This window comes from Odocoileus virginianus, chromosome 27, assembly GCF_023699985.2.
Source record: "Odocoileus virginianus isolate 20LAN1187 ecotype Illinois chromosome 27, Ovbor_1.2, whole genome shotgun sequence".
NCBI classification, from domain to species: domain Eukaryota; kingdom Metazoa; phylum Chordata; class Mammalia; order Artiodactyla; family Cervidae; genus Odocoileus; species Odocoileus virginianus.
In genome coordinates, this window is record NC_069700.1 from 17,513,835 (window position 1) to 17,532,629 (window position 18,795).

At 44.7% G+C, this 18,795-nt stretch overlaps 5 protein-coding genes across 5 annotated transcripts; 2 read left to right on the forward strand and 3 right to left on the reverse strand.

The window, feature by feature from the left end:
- Positions 1–7,036: 7,036 nt before the first annotated feature.
- H3C2 (H3 clustered histone 2) lies at positions 7,037–8,146 on the reverse strand. The gene has a single exon (XM_070456262.1). It carries the CDS (start codon positions 8,025–8,027, stop codon positions 7,617–7,619), a length of 411 nt encoding a protein of 136 aa, XP_070312363.1. The 5' UTR covers positions 8,028–8,146; the 3' UTR covers positions 7,037–7,616.
- A 711-nt stretch (positions 8,147–8,857) lies between these two features.
- On the reverse strand, positions 8,858–9,386 carry LOC139029596 (histone H2A type 1-B). The gene has a single exon (XM_020886641.2). The coding sequence runs from the start codon at positions 9,330–9,332 to the stop codon at positions 8,940–8,942; it is 393 nt and encodes a 130-aa protein (XP_020742300.1). The 5' UTR covers positions 9,333–9,386; the 3' UTR covers positions 8,858–8,939.
- A 5,968-nt stretch (positions 9,387–15,354) lies between these two features.
- On the reverse strand, positions 15,355–16,297 carry LOC110132973 (histone H2B type 1-B). The gene has a single exon (XM_020886645.2). The coding sequence runs from the start codon at positions 15,825–15,827 to the stop codon at positions 15,447–15,449; it is 381 nt and encodes a 126-aa protein (XP_020742304.1). The 5' UTR covers positions 15,828–16,297; the 3' UTR covers positions 15,355–15,446.
- On the forward strand, positions 16,108–16,654 carry LOC110132971 (histone H2A type 1-like). Its single transcript, XM_020886643.2, has one exon. The coding sequence runs from the start codon at positions 16,180–16,182 to the stop codon at positions 16,570–16,572; it is 393 nt and encodes a 130-aa protein (XP_020742302.1). The 5' UTR covers positions 16,108–16,179; the 3' UTR covers positions 16,573–16,654.
- A 91-nt stretch (positions 16,655–16,745) lies between these two features.
- H3C3 (H3 clustered histone 3) lies at positions 16,746–18,157 on the forward strand. The gene has a single exon (XM_070456264.1). It carries the CDS (start codon positions 17,508–17,510, stop codon positions 17,916–17,918), a length of 411 nt encoding a protein of 136 aa, XP_070312365.1. The 5' UTR covers positions 16,746–17,507; the 3' UTR covers positions 17,919–18,157.
- The last annotated feature ends 638 nt before the right edge of the window (positions 18,158–18,795 follow it).

Below are 18,795 nucleotides of genomic sequence, written 5' to 3' on the forward strand. Positions count from 1 at the left end.
ATGTTATTAAACTGTTTTTCTCATGTTAACCTACCCTTTATACAGTGGTTCTCAGCCAAGAATTTAGAAGGGTAGAGGGAACGTTATTTTCCCTCTCCTGTAAGTATGTTATTTTGAGCTGTAGCAGAAAAACAGCAAATGCATAGAGGATTTCTCTCAACTCCCATTACCTACCTAAAGACAGACAAAAAGAACGCAATAAATCCCTCCCCAAAGAGCTTCACTAACTAGGGAAGAATGACACTTATTAGAGAAAAGGACACTTTTACCACACCCACACAAACCTTGTCACAAACTATTGTCCATGAAAATGGTCAATCTGAGAAAGAAAATGGGACTTTATTAGAGCCAACCCAAGGATTATCACCTGGGAGACAGTCTTTCAGAAAGCTCTGAGGACTGTTCTGTTTGTTAGAGTTCAAAACAGTATATTCTTAAGACAAAGAGTTATATCTTAAAGTTACTATTGACAGACTACATAGTCCAGACCCACATGTATAAGGTGAATAGTGGGGCATTGCTGTCCCTTACGGGATTGAGAAAGGAGTGTTATCTTCTAAGAAGGTACCGTGCTGGTACCAGGAGAAAATTGCTTTTTTCAGTCAAGCAGGTATTCATATGTCTTTTAAGGAGATTTGGTCAATGTCCTGCTATAATGTGCACAATGTACACTAAAGAGGGGTAGTGGCCCCAATGAGCAGAGAGAGAATTTTATGTCTAGAAACTTTCTTATCCTGCTTTAAACATAATCTTATTTTATCACTATTGTTTCTCCCCATCTATTCTCTTAAGAGTCCATTCATCTTTCCTAAAAATCATTTACTCACCTATTAGGCTTACACACCACCTCTCACTCATTTTCCCTAAGATGGTATTTAAGTTGGAATTTTAAGCTACCTTCAGGAGTTACTCATTTTTCCCCAGATAACTCCCACGTATACATAAGGGCTATATGTTACTTCTGTTTGTTTTTCTCTTGTTAACCTTTTATTTCAGGGGTTCTCAGCTAAGAACTCAGAAGGGTAGAGAGAAAATTATTTAACCTTCCCTACCGGTTATGAGCTGTGTGACCATATAAACTTACCGTTATTTTCTACATCTGTAACACGGGGTAATGATAATAATGATGTAACTCTAATAAGGATTTAATTTAGCCATTGTAAACAAAGCGTTAGAAGAGAGATAGGCTGAGAGAAGTTGTATATAAATATGATTGTTTCCAATTGGTATTACTTCTTAAAGAACCTGTTTAGACTTGGCCACCTGATGCGAAGAACTGACTCATTGAAAAAGACCTTGATGCTGGGAAAGATTGAAGGCAGGAGGAGAAGGGGAAAACAGAGGGTTAGATGGTTGGATGGCATCACTGACGCAATGGACATGAGTTTGAGTAGGCTCCGGGAGTTGGAGATGGACAGCGAAGCCTTGTGTGCTGCAGTCCATGGGGTCACAAAGAGTCAGACACGACTGAGCAAATGAACTGAACTGAGACTTGAAATATTACCCTGAAGTCTCATTTTTCCTTCCAACACAGTATTAGCCACAACCATATGTACATATTAGTGAGGATTTTTTTTTTTGAAAGAGCACAAAAGCTCCAGGAGTTGGTTATGGACAGGGAAGCTGGGCCTGCTGCAGTCCATGGGGTTGCAAAGAGTCGGACACGACTGAGTGACTGAAATGAACTGACTGATGGCATCTAACAAAGACATCAACCCATTCTGTTTTGGCATATGTGACATGTTAAATGTGATGGTCCAAATAAGTTCCTTTGTGCCCTCTCCTAAGGTACATGGACAGTCTCAGGTTTCTAGCTTTCCTGCAGCCAAGTCTGGGGTGCCTTTCAAATCTCCATACCAGCTTCCCACTGTTGTGTTAAATCTCCTGAAAACACTCATTGAGCAGTGACACATCTACTAGGACAACTGAAAAGGCTACCACTAAATCTGAAGTCTGAAAAATTCACCCTGACCTTGACTTCCCCTTCCTCTTCGATACTCTTTATAACAAACCCAAATTTTAGACTCCCAACAGCATTAGCTGTAAACTTCAGCTTGTGGTGTAACATCACTCTGCACCTGGGAAGGAAAAACTCTTTGACTGAAGACCTTGCAACAGTCATTCAAAAGATACAATCTTTACATTAAACATCCCCATTTGTCTCCAGCCCCACCTTAGTTATTCGCCTAATATAACAGATGCTTAATGCAATCATATTAAAATGCCGTCCAAAGTGTTCAGTAAATTTTCTTCCACAAATTTGATTTTCTTGTTTAATTTTTAAATATCTGCTGAATTTTAACTTCTAAAATGAGCAGAATCTGTGCAAGTAATGCCAAATGAAAAAGTAGTAAAGCTAGCATCTGAACTCAGGTAAACTAGCATCTAAATGTTGCTGACTTGCAGAGTATACCCTAAAAAGATTAACAAGGTTATGAATTCTAAAATGGTGCTAACCTTTTTTCCCTAGATACTGCAGTTGTTTTCTTTAGGGGCTCAAGTAAATTAAAGACTTAAAGTCAAATCCACGTTCCTTGGCTGGGAGGAGAAAGAACAGCCATTGTTCATCCTCTATCAGATACTAAGACAGTAATGGACACGTTTAAAATCCTTGGGTCAAGTGGTTAAAATCCTGAACAACTACAGCAAGTAATTGCTAGAAGAGACAAAAGCAATGGGGCAGGAAAAAGTGCAATTACATGGAGTACTTACAAGTAGGTTTGTTACAGCAGCATTACAGTAGATATTTGGCTCACGGCAAGAGAAAGCAACATGTACTTGGAGTATCTGAAAAGACTTTATTTTACACTGATCCGGGGCTCCCCTGGTGGTTCAGATGGTGAAGAATCTGCCTGCAGTGCAGGAGGCCCAGGTTCAATCCCTAGGTCAGGAAGATCTACCCATGAAGGAAATGGCAACCCACTCCAGTATTCTTGCCTAGAAAATTCTGTGGACTGAGGAGCCAGGTGGGTTACAGTCGATGGGGTCATAAAGAGTTGGACGAGACTAAGCAATTAACAGACAACTGTCGGCTCTTCATATTTTAGTCCTCTAGTAAACAAGCCCGACATTAGGTGTAATTTGCTAAGACAGCCATCTGGGTCACCACTGGGGCCCAAGGGTGAAAGAGTTTTCCATCACTGAGGTGAGTTACAAAAATTTGTATTAGGATATGCCACATATTTAGGGTCTATATGCAGTTGATGGTGATGAAGCATCTAACCAAAGAGAGGAAGAAAACTGCCAGTAAAAGCCTTTTACCCCAATGTCAATTGACTGGAGCCATCGCTGTTGACCCTATGGCAAAAATGAAAGCTAAGGGTGCACAGCCAGAGAGGAGCAGAGGGCAACAGTGCCGGAGCATCACAGTGAAAGAACTAATATAGGGGACAGGAACAGCATAATTATCTTTCCCAGTTGCTGACTCTTCCAGTCCTTGGGTGGATTACCGGGACTCCAGAGCACAGTGCTTGTCCTTTCTCCTCCTGAGGGTGACCCGCACTGGGTTGTTTTAGTTGGGGGGGGGGGGTGTCACCTCCCAATGGGGTCAGTCTTTGTTTGGCAGATGCGCTGCCTTCACCCTGGAGTGATGGAGCGGCCTGTCTAAATAGACCTGGACTCCTAGACGAGCCTCTCGAGGAATCGGGTACTGTTGCAGTTTTACAGGCTGGGTTCCCGATTCCAGATCAATCAGGACGGGGCATGATGTCTTGCCAGACCCAGATGATTCTTTTTGGCCCAGACCAGTGGGTACTCAATCTCTAATTCAGGAAGAATGGTCTGCTCTTTTGGAGGGGAAAAGTACACGTACCATTCCGCTTCCTTCTTTTCAGCAAGAGCCATAATCAAGGAGGGTCACTCTGGTAACTTTAGCTGGGCTGACCCATAAGCAGAAATGGAAACTTGGGCTCCCATTTTTGCAAGGATATCCCTTCCTATCAAAGGAACTGGGCAGTCTGGCAGGTAGAGGAATTCATGGACTACCTCACGGCCCCCTAATCAGCATCTCCGAGGACCACAGAAGGGCCTGCGGGTCTGAGCTCCTGCAGCCCTGATGATCGGGACTTCTCTTCCTGAGAAGGGGGCGATCTGCTGAGTGACCACCAAATGCTCAGCACCTGTGTCTACCATAAAGTCCACTGGAGGGCCCCCACTTTAACTCTGACCATGGACTCTCAGGGGCCCAATTGAAGAGAGCCTGGTTCCCTCTAATGGGGTTCTGCTTCTGCTAGGCTGATCAGATTAGTGCTGGGTGGCTCAGGTTGATATCAGCTCGAAGGGGCTGCCACTTTGGTTCTCTTTTTAGGGCGGTCAGGACATTCATTCTTCCAGCGTTCTTTTTCTTTACAATAGGCCCATTGATCACAGCTTAGAGAGCTTCTCTTCTTCAGATCTGGGCCCCTTGCCCTATGAGGTGATCCTGCCGGGGGTGCAGGCTTTGACAGAGTAGCTCCCAGGCATGCAACTTTCCATTCCATCCTCTTTTCTGCTTCACAATGGGCTGCTTGGTCGCAGTTGACAAAGACTTTATTGGCAATCTCCAGCAATTTTGTGGTGTTTTTGTCCATGAACCCTTTCAATCTTTGTAATTTTCTCCGGATGTCTGATTGGGCCTGTCCCATGAACATGGGATTTACCATCCGTTGGTTTTCTGGGGCCTCAGGATCGAAAGGAGTGAAGACCCGGAAGGCCTCACATAGTCTCTCATAGAAGTCTGCCGGGCTTTCATCTGGCTTTTGTATTGCCTCTATGGCTTTAGCCATGTTGGTGGGCTTCTTAGCCCCTTTTACTTCCTGTAGGATGGCCAGTCGATACCTCTTCAGTCTATTTCTTCCTCCTTCAGTGGCCCAGCAGGGCTTGTCTTCTGGGAAGGTTTCTTCGTCCACTTGGCCCCCTGGAACATTGGCCTGAAACCATTTTCTTGCCTCTGTTATGATTCATCGGTGCTCCTCCATATTGAACAAGGTGAGGAGCAGCTGCCAGCAGTCTGCCCAAGTGGGGCAGTGGGTCTGAAAAATGGACTCTAGGAGATTGATCAGCACTTGAGGCTTTTCAGAGTATGAGGAGGTGAAAAACTTCCAGTTGAGAAGATCGGTCATGCAGAAAGGCTGGTAGTAGAAGACAGGTCCACCCTCTTTGAGGGTTCCATCAGCAGCAAGGCGCTGGGGTCCCCAAGTCTCTCCTAAGTGCATTTGTAGCACTGGGGTAGCTGGTCCTGGAGCTGATTGGAGGTGCCTACTCATCAGTTCCGGGGTGCCTGGTCACGGGGGTATGACAACCTCAGGATCATCAGGAGAAAGAGGCGAAACAGACGGTGGTAGGCTATCTGGCAAATGTGGACCTTTGGCCACTTGAGGGGGAGCTGTTGGCACATAGGCTGGTGGCACTATTGGTGGTGAGTCCTCAGCCTCTCCTTGGAAAATAGGTGGCTCTTCTGGTGTGGGGCATTTCTTTCTGGTTGGGCTACTAGGACCTTACACTTTCCCTTACTTGTAGCACAGAACCGAACCCATGGAGGCCTCAAGTGAGCAATTTTCAACCAATCATTGGTCAATATATGGGAACTGGTCTGGCTGGCCAGGGTCTCCAGTTGTGACTCTATATACACTGCTCGGTCAGTGGGCACATCTCAGGTGCCCTCTGAGGGCCATCCGACCCCAAAGGAGGGCCACTCTAGGGTGCACATAGTGCGCAATTTTCCAGAACTCAATATTACACCATAATCTCCAGAGAATCCTTCCTTACTATTTTTAACCATACACTCTAATTTGAATTGGAACTACTCATTATGTGAGTTCCCACTCTGGAATGGTGTCCCACAACAAACAAAAATGCTTTCGCTTTTGTCAATTTGGCCATTCCCTTTATGGGGGCGTTGGGTACCTCTTAGCTATAGCAGGTCAGTATATAAAGCCCTGTTTATCCTCCTCCCCTTGTCAGTGTAATAAACCCCTCACAGGCCCGCACTGAGGGACAATGTCCCGTAGGACCTGATGCTACCCCTGAGCCGTGTGAGGTCACCAAGAAGCCGCAGGTTAGGACCCACTCAGCCTCCACAGCTACTGCCGTGGAGAACGGTCACTCACACAGATAGACATACAATGCTAGCACACCAGACACCTGATACGGAGACTTCCCTATCCTGGGCAGCACTCTATGCTGCAGGAGGTGATCAGTCTCCCCTTCCTCCGTCAAGGTGGGCCTGAACTCAGCCCTGGGTCCCCGGGGACACTCACCCCATCAGACGTCTGGCCCTGGCAAAATTTTCTGAATCCTCCCCCGGCGTCTGCTTGAACGCGGCAACGGCCTGCTACTACCGGGCCCGACGAGGGTCAGAGTGCAGTGACATCACTGGTGGCGCGCCATCGTTCCCGTCGCGGGGGCCGGAGATAGAGGAGCTTCCGTCAGTTCTCGACAACGGTGGCACAAGGGGCCAGCGCGGCTGTCGGTTTCCCGGCCAATGTACCAAAATGCTACAGCAGATATTTGGCTCACAGGAAGACAAGCAACACGCACTCGGGGGATCAGAAAGTGAAAGTCGCTCAGTCGTGACGGACTCTTTGCGACCCCACGGACTATACAGTCCATGGAATTCTTTAGGCCAGAATACTGGAGTGAGTAGCCTTTCCCTTCTCTAGGGTATCTTCCCAGTCCAGGGATTGAACCCAGGTCTCCCGCATTGCAGGTGGATTCTTTACCAGCTGAACCACAAGGGAAGCCCAAGAAAAGTGAAAGTCGTCCAGTCGTGTCCGATTATTTGCGACCCCATGGACTGTGTAGGACCAGGGCCAGAATTGTCCAGCCCAGAATATTGGAAAAGGTCGTCGTTCCCTTTCCCAGGGGAATCTTTCCAACCCAGGTCTACCCGCCTTGCACGTGGATTCTTTACCAGGTGAACCACCAGGGAAACCCAAGAATACAGGAGTAGGTACCCTACACCTGCTCCAGGGGACCTTCCGAAACCAGGAACCGAACCGGAGTCTCCTGCATTCCGGGTGGATTCTTTACCAGCTGACCTATCAGGGAAGCCCCAGAGTATTAGAAAAGACTGTTTATTTCACAGCAGTGAGGGCCTAGCGGAATCATCTCCAAAGGCAGAGCACCCAACTCAGGACTTGCCAGTTTTCTATACAAGTTGTGGCAGGGGCGGGGGCGGGGGGTGGGAGGTGATGCGGCGCAGAGCTTTCATGCAAATGAGGGGAGCTAAGCAAGGGAGAGAACGTGTCCTCTATCCTGTTCCCAGTCAGGACTGCAGTTTAAACCTTTTTCAACGCCATCTCTGGCAACTGGTTAACGCAACAAGCCGGGTTACAAAAGCCAACGTGCTAAGCCGAGCATTACATGGAGGATTTGCTAATTCCAAATTACAAAAAACTAGACCTGGAGAGCTAACTAGAAAGCGAAAACGGTTAGATCCTCATCTCACACAACTCCAAGGTTTAACTTGGCTGCTGGAGGTAGGGAGAGGACGACGGTGGGGTGCAGTTCAGCTCTGCTACAGCTTTCTGGGAGGAGGGATAATCGTTATCTCTTGTGGTACAACTCTGATTTGATGTTGTGGGTGGCTCTGAAAAGAGCCTTTGGGTTTAAGGTTGGCACTCAAATAGAAAACATGTTTACGCCCTCTCCCCGCGGATGCGGCGGGCAAGCTGGATGTCCTTGGGCATGATAGTGACGCGCTTGGCGTGGATGGCACACAGGTTGGTGTCCTCGAAGAGCCCCACCAGGTAGGCCTCGCACGCCTCCTGCAGCGCCATCACGGCCGAGCTCTGGAAGCGCAGATCGGTCTTGAAGTCCTGCGCAATCTCACGCACCAGCCGTTGGAACGGCAGTTTGCGGATCAGCAGCTCTGTAGACTTCTGGTAGCGGCGGATCTCGCGCAGGGCTACTGTACCAGGGCGGTAGCGATGCGGCTTCTTCACGCCACCAGTGGCCGGCGCGCTCTTGCGGGCCGCCTTAGTGGCCAGCTGCTTGCGCGGCGCCTTGCCGCCGGTGGACTTGCGAGCAGTCTGCTTAGTACGAGCCATGTTAAAGAACGAAACGATACTGCTACTCCAAACGGAAGCGACAAGCAAGCAGCCGCCCTTCTTTTATACAGGCAGGCGAACAACTATTGGACTCAAGAACATTCAAAAATACCCGCGCCCTGCCCTGATTGGTCCATTTCTCTTCCTGTCTGCCCGGAAGAATCCAGAGCTGCTTTCCGGTTGGTGAATAAACCTTCCCTTTTACTACAGCAACTCCAATAGCCTGACTTCACTTTATTTACCCTTTCACTTCTAAAATATACAGCAAAGTAATTACAAAGCAACACGGACACTGCCGATGGATTTTTTTTTAAGTACAATCACCAAAGATTATTTTGGAAGTGCTTAGAAAGAGTAGGTGGGCTACATCTAAAATGACAGGTTTTCTCGGGTGTAACACGAACACTGTGGACAATCAAGATGTTTTTGAAGTACCAATGATCTGTAAGTTACTCTCAACTGCTTCAGCATAACATGCTTTTATAAAGTGGAATCTAGATGCAGAGGGTTTGGGTGTTCCATCACATCAACAAAAAATGTTTAAGGTTAAGAATTCAGCACCTTTCGCTAATAAACTCTCACTCTCCAAGTGGGTAAAACATGTCACACGTCAACGCTGGGATTAAGGTTTGACTAGAAACTAACTCAGTTTAACCGGCCAATTTAAACTTGTGGGTGATTTTTCTGTTAAAACTTCCTCGCAAACATTCTGATTGAAGTTTTTATCGGGTAGTCAGGAAAACTCACTCTCCAGTTGTGAGTTTTGGCCTAATATTACAACCTTCACATGGGCATAATTAAAAGTATAACAGCTCTGTAAATGGAGAAAGTGGGTGGCTCTGAAAAGAGCCTTTTATATATCGATTTTTTCTGGGTAACTGAAAGTAAAAGTGCCGTGGGAACATGGACACTTTACTTGCCCTTGGCCTTGTGGTGACTCTCGGTCTTCTTGGGCAGCAGCACAGCCTGGATGTTGGGCAGGACACCGCCCTGAGCGATAGTCACACGGCCCAGCAGCTTGTTGAGCTCTTCATCGTTGCGGATGGCCAGCTGCAAGTGGCGCGGGATGATACGGGTCTTCTTGTTATCGCGCGCCGCGTTACCCGCCAGTTCCAAGATCTCGGCCGTCAGGTACTCCAGTACCGCTGCTAGGTACACCGGGGCCCCGGCCCCAACGCGCTCGGAGTAGTTGCCCTTCCGCAGCAGGCGGTGTACGCGGCCTACTGGAAACTGAAGCCCAGCACGCGAAGAGCGAGTTTTGGCTTTAGCTCGAGCCTTGCCACCCTGTTTACCACGGCCTGACATACCTGTCAAGTCACGATGCAAAGTACTTCACAAGAAAAACCAAACAGAAAATAAGTAAAACGAACGCGAGAGAAGTATTTATACTAACTGGAGGTAGGCTTGTGCTATTCTCCCATTGGCTATCATTAAGGAACCAATGGGAGATCAGAATCTGCATTCTTAATTTGCATACAAGACTTCTGTCTAGTGACAAAAACTTTCTGAAAAAAGTACTAATAAAAGTATACTAAGGAGAAGTTAGTTATACACTCTTCCCATTGGTTACTATGTTGGACCTATGGAGAATCGGAACCTGTATCCTTCATTTGCATACAAGGTTTTCTCATCCAGTCTGATGGACATTTAATGCTAGTAGTAATGGAGTTATTTGGTTTTGTCAAAACGATTGTTCTTAAAAGAAGCAGGAGTGGCTATTTTCATTGTTCTGAATTTTTAGCTATTGGGATTGTGACTCATAATTTTTAGAAAGGAATAAATGCAGAATAATTCGTAAAGATAATGTTTAAGAGAGAAGTATTAGTATGCTCAGTGTTTCTTTCTCTTTTCTAACTCTTTAATAGGGAAAACGAAGAAGAGGAAATAATAGTTTTTTATCTTGGTCCAAGACTTAAACTATCTGAACGGTAAAAAGTTCCATTTCATTCAACTTACCTATGAGGCCTTCCAGGATCACTTGGGAGGCATGTAGAGACCTCTCCTCATTTTAGAGAACGCGAAACAGAGACGCAGTTTGTTTGCCTTGGCTAAAGAACACTGAGTTTAATGGGACCAAGGATTCCAAACTCGTGGCTGGGAAACTGTCATCATTCCCCAGTGCCACTCCCAACCATCCCACGTTCCCTTTTTTCTCACTTGGCTCCCACAGGCAGGACACTAATTACTTCAGAAAACCCCATAATCCTGCATATTGTACTGGACTTCTTGCTGTTAAAGTACTAAAAACTGCCGCACATAAGTCTCCAGACTCCTAAAAAATGAGAGAACAAACAACTCCCATAGCATATAAATACTCAAAATGAGATTACAGTATATACTGGAAGACACTATATTAATATTAGAACAGAGTCTTTGGTCTTAAGCTTTCATGTCCAGGAACCTAAAATTGAGAAGTTGCCAAATGAAATCTTGCCATTTTTTTCTTATAATGGTCATTGAAATAGAAATAGATGGAGCCCAGATGGATGTGGACTATCATTTCAGGAATTTTTGAGGACTTGAGCCTATAAGTCTACTAACTCCTAAGCAAGATGGTAAAAGGAACAGGAACCTGGTTAGGAAAAAATTGCTCCTAAACCAATTCTGTCAGAGAACTATGTTTTGATCCAGGCAACCAAGAAGAGTTTCTTTTTTACCTTCTCTCAAGTCTTCTGACTCCTATGACTTTTTCTCAGCAATGTTCATTTCTTTTTTATTATTTATTATCTTCACCACGGACAACAGCAATACACATCAGTAACACTGGCCCAGTGTCTGAAATGAGTTGTAAAAAGATAGATGCTACCTCAAAGACTTCATACTATTTTGAAAAGTACAGAGGAGAGGAGGCAGGGGGGTTGTACACCTGAAGTTTAAATAGTAGAGCATAGTCTGCATCTAAAACTGAAGGTTTTAAACAATTAATATTATAAGAGCCCAGGGAGAAGAAAAATCACTGTTAATCAGAAGGATCAAGAGAATTTAAGACATTCAGCATTTATTCACATATATTTGCTGAGCAGTGTTAAGTATCTGTGTTCTAGATGATGACATCGTGTGCCCTTGTGGTCCTTGGGTAGGAAAAAAGTTTCCTCTATCCTTCTAGGTTCTTCAAGCTGATCTAAGAATTAAACTGGTATGAGACTGATTAACAGGGAAAAGTCCAATTTAGTTTCATTTGGGGGTTGGATAAAATAAAAATTAGACCCAAGGACAAGTTACACAGTTGAGGCTTGCTATGCCATCTCAGATTAGGGGTTAGGCGCTTGGGACTTCAAAAGGCAGGAAGGCAATTCACAGTGAAAAGAAAAAAGGCAAATGTTTTGTAAACAAATGTTTGCTGGACCAAACAGAAAGAGTGAGACCCAGAAAAGAATTTTAATTAACAATTGGCCATGTCTACAGTCCTAGTTCAGATTATATTGTAGTTACCTAGGGTGATAACTACCTTCCTCAAACGGGTCTGCTTACAGCTATAGACAGCATCCTTTTAGTGATTCTGAAAACAAAAGCCACAAAAGCAAAGGTTAAAGTCACAGTTCCAGCATGGTGGAAGACTTTGCCTCTTCCCTGTCACACATTAATAAGTAAAGTTGGTAGCTCATCAGAATTAACTGGGGAGATGTATTAACTTTACTTTTGCCTTCTCATCATTCCTCTACTATAGTTTTGAAGGCTAGCCTGAAGTCCAGTCATGTAACTTATTTTTTTTGCTTGTTAAAGATCAGCCACGTATTTATTTGTACAGATGTCAAAAGGGCCTACCTTTGAGATTAGGAGGCCCAGATTTGGTTTGGGCTTTCATTTAAGGATATCGGTTCAGTTCAGTTGCTCAGTCGTTTCCAACTCTCTGGGACCCCATGGACTGCAGCACGCCAGGCCTCCCTGACCATCACTAACACCCTGGAGTTTACACAAACTCATATCCGTTGAGTCGGTGATGCCATACAACCATCTCATCCTCTCTCATCCCCTTCTCCTGCCCTCAATCTTTCCCAGCATCAGGGTCTTTTCAAATGAGTCAGCTCTTCGCATCAGGTGGCCAAAATATTGGAGTTTCAGCTTCAACATCAGTCCTTCCAGTGAACACCCAGAACCAATCTCCTTTAGGATGGACTGGTTGAATCTCCTTGCAGTCCAAGGGACTCTCAAGAGTCTTCTCCAACACCACAGTTATAAAGCATCAATTCTTCTGCTTTCAGCTTTCTTTATAGTCCAACTCTCACATCCATACATGACTACTGAAGAAACCATAGCCTTGACTAGACAGACCTTTGTTGACAAAGTAGTGTCTCTGCTTTTCAATATGCTTTTCCTTCCAAGGAGTAAGTGTCTTTTAATTTCATGGCTGCAATCACCATCTGCAGTGATTTTGGAGCCCCCCCCAAAATAAAGTCAGCCACTGTTTCCATTGTTTCTCCATCTATTTGCCATGAAGTGATGGGACCAGATGCCATGATCTTAGTTTTCTGAATGTTGAGTTTTAAGCCAACTTTTTCACTCTCCTCTTTCACATTCATCAAGATGCTCTTTAGTTCTTCACTTTCTGCCATAAGGGTGATGTCATCTGCATATCTGAGGTTATTAATATTTCTCCCAGCAATCTTGATTCCAGCTTGTGCTTCATCCAGCCCAGCACTTCTCATGATATACTCTGCATATAAGTTAAATAAGCATGGGGACAATATACAGTCTTGACATACTCCTTTTCCTATTTGGAACCAGTCTGTTGTTCCATGTCCAGTTCTAACTGTTGTTTCCTGACCTGCATACAGGTTTCTCAAGAGGCAGGTCAGGTGGTCTGGTATTCCCATCTCTTTCAGAGTTTTCCAGTTTATTGTGATCCATACAGTCAAACATAGTCAATAAAGCAGAAGTAGATGTTTTTCTGGAACTCTTGCTTTTTTGATGATCCAGCGGATGTTGGCAATTTCACCTCTGGTTCTCTGCCTTTTCTGAATCCAGCTTGAACATCTAGAAGTTCACCGTTCATGTATTGCTGAAGCTTGGCTTGGAGAATGTTGAGCATTACTTTGCTAGTGTGTGAGATGAGTGCAATTGTGCGATAGTTTGAGCATTCTTTAGCATTGCCTTTCTTTGGGATTGGAGTGAAAACCGACCTTTTCCAGTCCTGTGGCCACTGTTGAATTTTCCAAATTTACTGGCATACTGCATGCAGCACTTTCACAGTATCATCTTTTAGGATTTGAAATAGCTCATCTGAAATTCCATCACCTCCACTAACTTTGTTTGTAGTGATGCTTCCTAAAGCCCACTTGACTTCACATTCCAGGATGTCTGGCTCTAGGTGAGTGATCACACCATCATGATTATCTGGGTCGTGAATATCTTTTTTGTACAGTTCTTCTGTGTATTCTTGCCACCTCTTCTTAATATCTTCTGCTTCTGTTAGGTCCATACCATTTCTGTCCTTTATTGAGCCCATCTTTGCATGAAATGTTCCCTTAGTATCTCTAATTATCTTTAAGAGCTCTCTAGTCTTTCCCATTCTATTATTTTCCTCTATTTCTTTGCACTGATCACTGAGGAAGGCTTTCTTATCTCTCCTTCCTATTCTTTGGAACTCTGCATTCAAATGGGTATATTTTTCCTTTTCTCCTTTGCTTTTTGCTTCTTTTCTTTTCACAGCTATTTGTAAGCCCTCCTCGGACAGCCATTTTGCTTTTTTGCATTTCTTTTTCTTGGAGATGGTCTTGTTCCCTGTCTCCTGTACAATGTAACGAGCCTCCATCCATAATTCATCAGGCACTCTGTCTATCAGATCTAGTCCCTTAACTATTTCTCACTTCCACTGAATAATCATAAAGGATTTGATTTAGGTCATACCTGAACAGTCTAGTGGTTTTCCCTACTGTCTTCAATTTAAGTCTGAATTTGGCAATAAGGAGTTCATGATCTGAGCCACAGTCACCTCCCAGTCTTGTTTTTGCTGACTGTATATAGTTCTGTAAAATATCAATTATTAGGAAGAAAGGAGGGAAGAAGGAGCAGGAAGATGGAAGCAAGTGAGCAGGCAAATGTTAAGAAGTTCTACACCAGGAGGTAATTTTGAAGAGGCTGAGTTTATATTGCCACCAGGATCTCATCCCTCCAGAGAGCAGTTCTTAAACTGCAGCTTGAGTACAATCTTTTTTTCTTTTTTCCCCAGAAATGAGGCGAGGGGGTTACAACTAAAAACCAAGAATTGTAACTTCTAAGCTTCTGTTTCACAACTGTTTTGTGTATGCTGAGACAGGAAAGTCTTCTTATGTAGCAGTCAACTGAATTTGTGTGGGATCTGGGAAAAGCTCATTTAACTTTTAAAGTTTAAAAGTGGTCTTTTTGAGAAATTCTACTTCATGTTTTTAATCTCCTTATCCAAACACACTGATGTATGTCACCTGAATATGGTGCTCATAAACCAAAGGAAAAGACTTTCCCCCACCTTTTTAATATGCAGTCAACCGCTGACTTTTCATGGCTCTTCCCCTCATCCAGCCCCACTGACTCCTTTTCCACACCCAAGGCCCTTCCTGTCAGGATTATTTTTGGAGTAGGTTTTCTTTTGAAAATTTTCCCAAGAGAAATTAGCACAGCTTCCTCTCCACCTGGGGCCCTCCTAATCTGCAAATGAGGTGACACCAGATTTGGAGGGGGGGGGGAAGGGGGCAGTAAATTCAAACCATCCCCCCCCGTGAGTTGGGAGTGCCACACTTTCAATCCCTTCTAGTGCCATCCCAGGAAGGTAAATTACCCAGGAAACTGGAACCCAGATATCAGGAATGCAGAAAAATGGAAACGGCTTTACACTGACTGTTTCCATCACTAAATAATTATAATGAGAAATTAGAAAATTTCATTTCACTCATGTGCAATTTTGAGGTGCAAGGTTGAGTTAACACCCTGTAAGAGTCCGCGGCTTACTAAAGAAACGACAGTTGATTTTGCTTAGTTTCCCCAATACCAGGGTGAGTTCAAGCTCAGGGAGAAAACCTCATTGACTTACCTTCCCCGCAACCTATCCTGAAAAGGCAACCTGCCTAAGGATGCCTGAGGATCGGCACTCTGAAATCCCCCAACCACTTCCTTACCCCGGAGCAAAATTCTAATCGCCATCAAAAATTTTAAGAGGTCCCGCGGAAAAGAGTGAGCATTTCCAAGCATCTGGATGTTTAGTCCATGGGAAACGGGAGGATGTGCTTTTGAGGAATGTCTCTTTAATGCCAAGAAACCTTTCAAGTAACTAGCGGTTCTAGCTCCAAAATTGCTTCAACTATTAACCCCACTAGAGGTGATGTTTAAATCTAGCCAGTAGGACAGAATTGCATTTACCCCCCCAAAAAACGGCAATTACAGTCCTTCTTCGATAAAGTGGGTGGCTCTGAAAAGAGCCTTTGGATTAAGTGCCTATGCAGGCACTCATTTGGAGCTGGTGTATTTGGTAACCGCCTTCGTCCCCTCAGAGACAGCATGCTTGGCCAGCTCCCCGGGTAGCAACAGGCGCACGGCCGTCTGGATCTCCCTGGATGTGATAGTCGAGCGCTTATTGTAATGCGCCAGGCGTGACGCCTCGCCCGCGATGCGCTCAAAAATGTCGTTCACGAAGGAATTCATGATGCCCATGGCCTTAGATGAGATGCCAGTATCTGGATGGACCTGCTTCAGAACCTTGTACACATAAATAGAGTAGCTCTCTTTACGACTTCGCTTGCGTTTTTTGCCATCTTTCTTCTGCGCCTTAGTGATAGCTTTCTTAGAACCTTTCTTAGGAGCCGGAGCAGATTTAGATGGCTCAGGCATTGTTTTTGTCTTAAAAATGTTAGGCGGTAGCCTCCACAACTAAGATAAGTAGCCTAAGTTCAAAGACTATTTATTTATAGTGCCCCAATGCAAATGAGGAATCGAGAATTCTCACTTTTGATTGGGTAAGATCAGTACAGTTTCACTAATGTCTGGAGGGAGTGGTTTATGCAAATAAAGTATACACATCTTCTCTTTCTATTGGATAGAGAATCATCGTACTTTTGACCAATAGGCAACCTTGATGCCGCATCCCTCTACCGTCTATAAAAGAAAGTTTTTTTCCACGCATTGGTCATCCAGCCTTTTTTCTTGTGCTCAGACGTTTTGCTGTTGAGTTTTACAAGTAACTATGTCTGGACGTGGTAAACAAGGAGGCAAAACTCGAGCTAAAGCCAAAACTCGGTCTTCCCGGGCTGGTTTACAGTTTCCAGTTGGGCGAGTCCACCGCTTGCTCCGTAAAGGCAACTATGCGGAGCGGGTTGGAGCCGGCGCTCCGGTGTACTTGGCGGCGGTGTTGGAGTACCTAACAGCCGAGATCCTGGAGCTGGCGGGCAATGCGGCCCGGGACAACAAGAAGACCCGTATCATCCCGCGTCACCTGCAGTTGGCTATTCGCAATGACGAGGAGCTCAACAAACTGCTGGGCAAAGTCACCATCGCGCAGGGCGGCGTCCTGCCCAACATCCAGGCGGTGTTGCTGCCAAAGAAGACCGAGAGTCACCACAAGGCGAAGGGGAAGTAAAGCCTAGACAAAAGAAGAAACAAAGCTGCCTAAAGGCTCTTCTCAGAGCCATCCACATTTTCATTAAAAAAGCTGGTAGCCACGTTATGCTGTGTGTGGTTAACTGTTTGCAAAAGGACAAGAGACATTGAAAGAAAGACTCCGGAAAAGTTCCCACAAGCATTGTTTTAGGTCATAGCTGGTGAAACCTTTGTAATAATCCACAAGGGTCTTTATAAAGAGAAAGGAAACGAGAGCAGTATTTAACCTTGAGGTAACAAAAACCAAAGAAATTACTCTTGCCAAGATTATTTGCTCTTGCCTTTGCTTTCAAAATTTTAAAATTTTTTTCCGATTGGAGTTTATCAGGATCTAGTGTATATATGTCGTCAATTCCACCTTTGCATGCATGTGATTTTTTAAAATCATCCACCCAGGGACCCTGGCATGTAGTTTTACAGAATATAAACTCGGAATTAGGGGAGATCTGATGACCAAAGTTAGAAAGTGGTAGTCCTGGTAGGTGTAGATTTAAAGCTAACCCAACTGGGGGAGAAAGGACAATTGTACTCAATTTAGGATTGGACCAGAAATACTGACAAACTTGAGAACGTGTCAAGAATTAAGAATATTAGGTTCCACTCGTATACTGAATCAAAAGTTAACATAGTGTCTAAATGGTTCGTTATGTACGTTAAAGTTGGCAATAAGAGGAAACAATTTAAGAAATTCCTTCGGATCGCCTAGATTAAAAAAAGGCATAGAAAATACGTGTATAAGTAATTCATCCAATCAGATTCTCTCGTAATTAACCGGTCTCTTCCGGTCACTTTTTAGCCAATGATTTTATCGCGCGGTACTTTTGAAAAATTTCGAGACCAATCAGTATGCTTCCAACTATATTTAAAGGCAACTAGCTTCGCTTGTAGCAGACCTTTGGTTTGTGATCACTCGTAATGGCTCGCACTAAGCAGACGGCTCGCAAGTCCACCGGCGGCAAGGCGCCGCGCAAGCAGCTGGCCACTAAGGCGGCCCGCAAGAGCGCGCCGGCCACCGGCGGCGTGAAGAAGCCGCACCGCTACCGGCCCGGCACGGTAGCTCTGCGCGAGATCCGCCGTTATCAGAAGTCTACAGAGCTGCTGATCCGCAAGCTGCCGTTCCAGCGGCTGGTGCGCGAGATCGCGCAGGACTTCAAGACCGACCTGCGCTTCCAGAGCTCGGCCGTGATGGCGCTGCAGGAGGCGTGCGAGGCCTACCTGGTGGGGCTCTTCGAGGACACCAACCTGTGTGCCATCCACGCCAAGCGCGTCACCATCATGCCCAAGGACATCCAGCTTGCCCGCCGCATCCGCGGGGAGAGGGCATAAAGTTGTCTTCTCTGTACTTAAAAAAGGCTCTTTTTAGAGCCACCCACAATTTCACCTAAAGTAACTGTAACACTGTCAGTTAGGAATTAGAAACTACGAAAAGATAGAAAGCATAGAAGTTAAGGTTCACAAAAGCTATTGAGTTGTCTAGAGAATTGTCACTGCTAACGAAGTTTTAAAGTCTCATTTAAATATTCACTTCAAATATTGACATATATAGCTATAATGTACCCAATGGAATGGGCCGATTGCTGAGGCCTGCTGGTGATACAACGTGACTCTATATATATAGAGTTACAAAGTAGATGAGAAAACTTAAAAAGAACCGTAGCTGGCACAAAACTCAGGAAAATGCCACATTTGTTAAATAGAATACAAGACTATAATGCATTGTCTATATTTTTGACTGTCTACTCTGGTTCCATCTTTAAGGGAAAATGTTCCAATATTTTCTGTAGAGTATATTAAGTCAACAGTGGGAAGAGAATTCAGTATTCGCTTAAGATGATTGATCACAATTTGTTTTATCCTCTTGATAACTTAGAGAAGAATTTCAGCTTCAAAGCACTACAAGTAATGTCAAGTAGCGCTTTAAGGCTCGTTTTCAAATTTGGAAAATCCTCTGTCAAATTTTCATATGTGAGTTTTCAAACTTGGAAGAATTCTTCAAAGACTAGCTTCTACTTTATACATTTCACATCTCAATTCTCCACTATGTACTCACTCCCATTATTGTGCACACGGATAAATGACATGTAGTCCAATTTCTTACCAATAATTTAGGTGAGTTTGTCCGTGGCTCAGATGGTAAAGAATCTACCTATAATGCAGGAGACCTGGGTTCTATCTCTGGGTCAGGAAGATCCCCTGGAGAAGG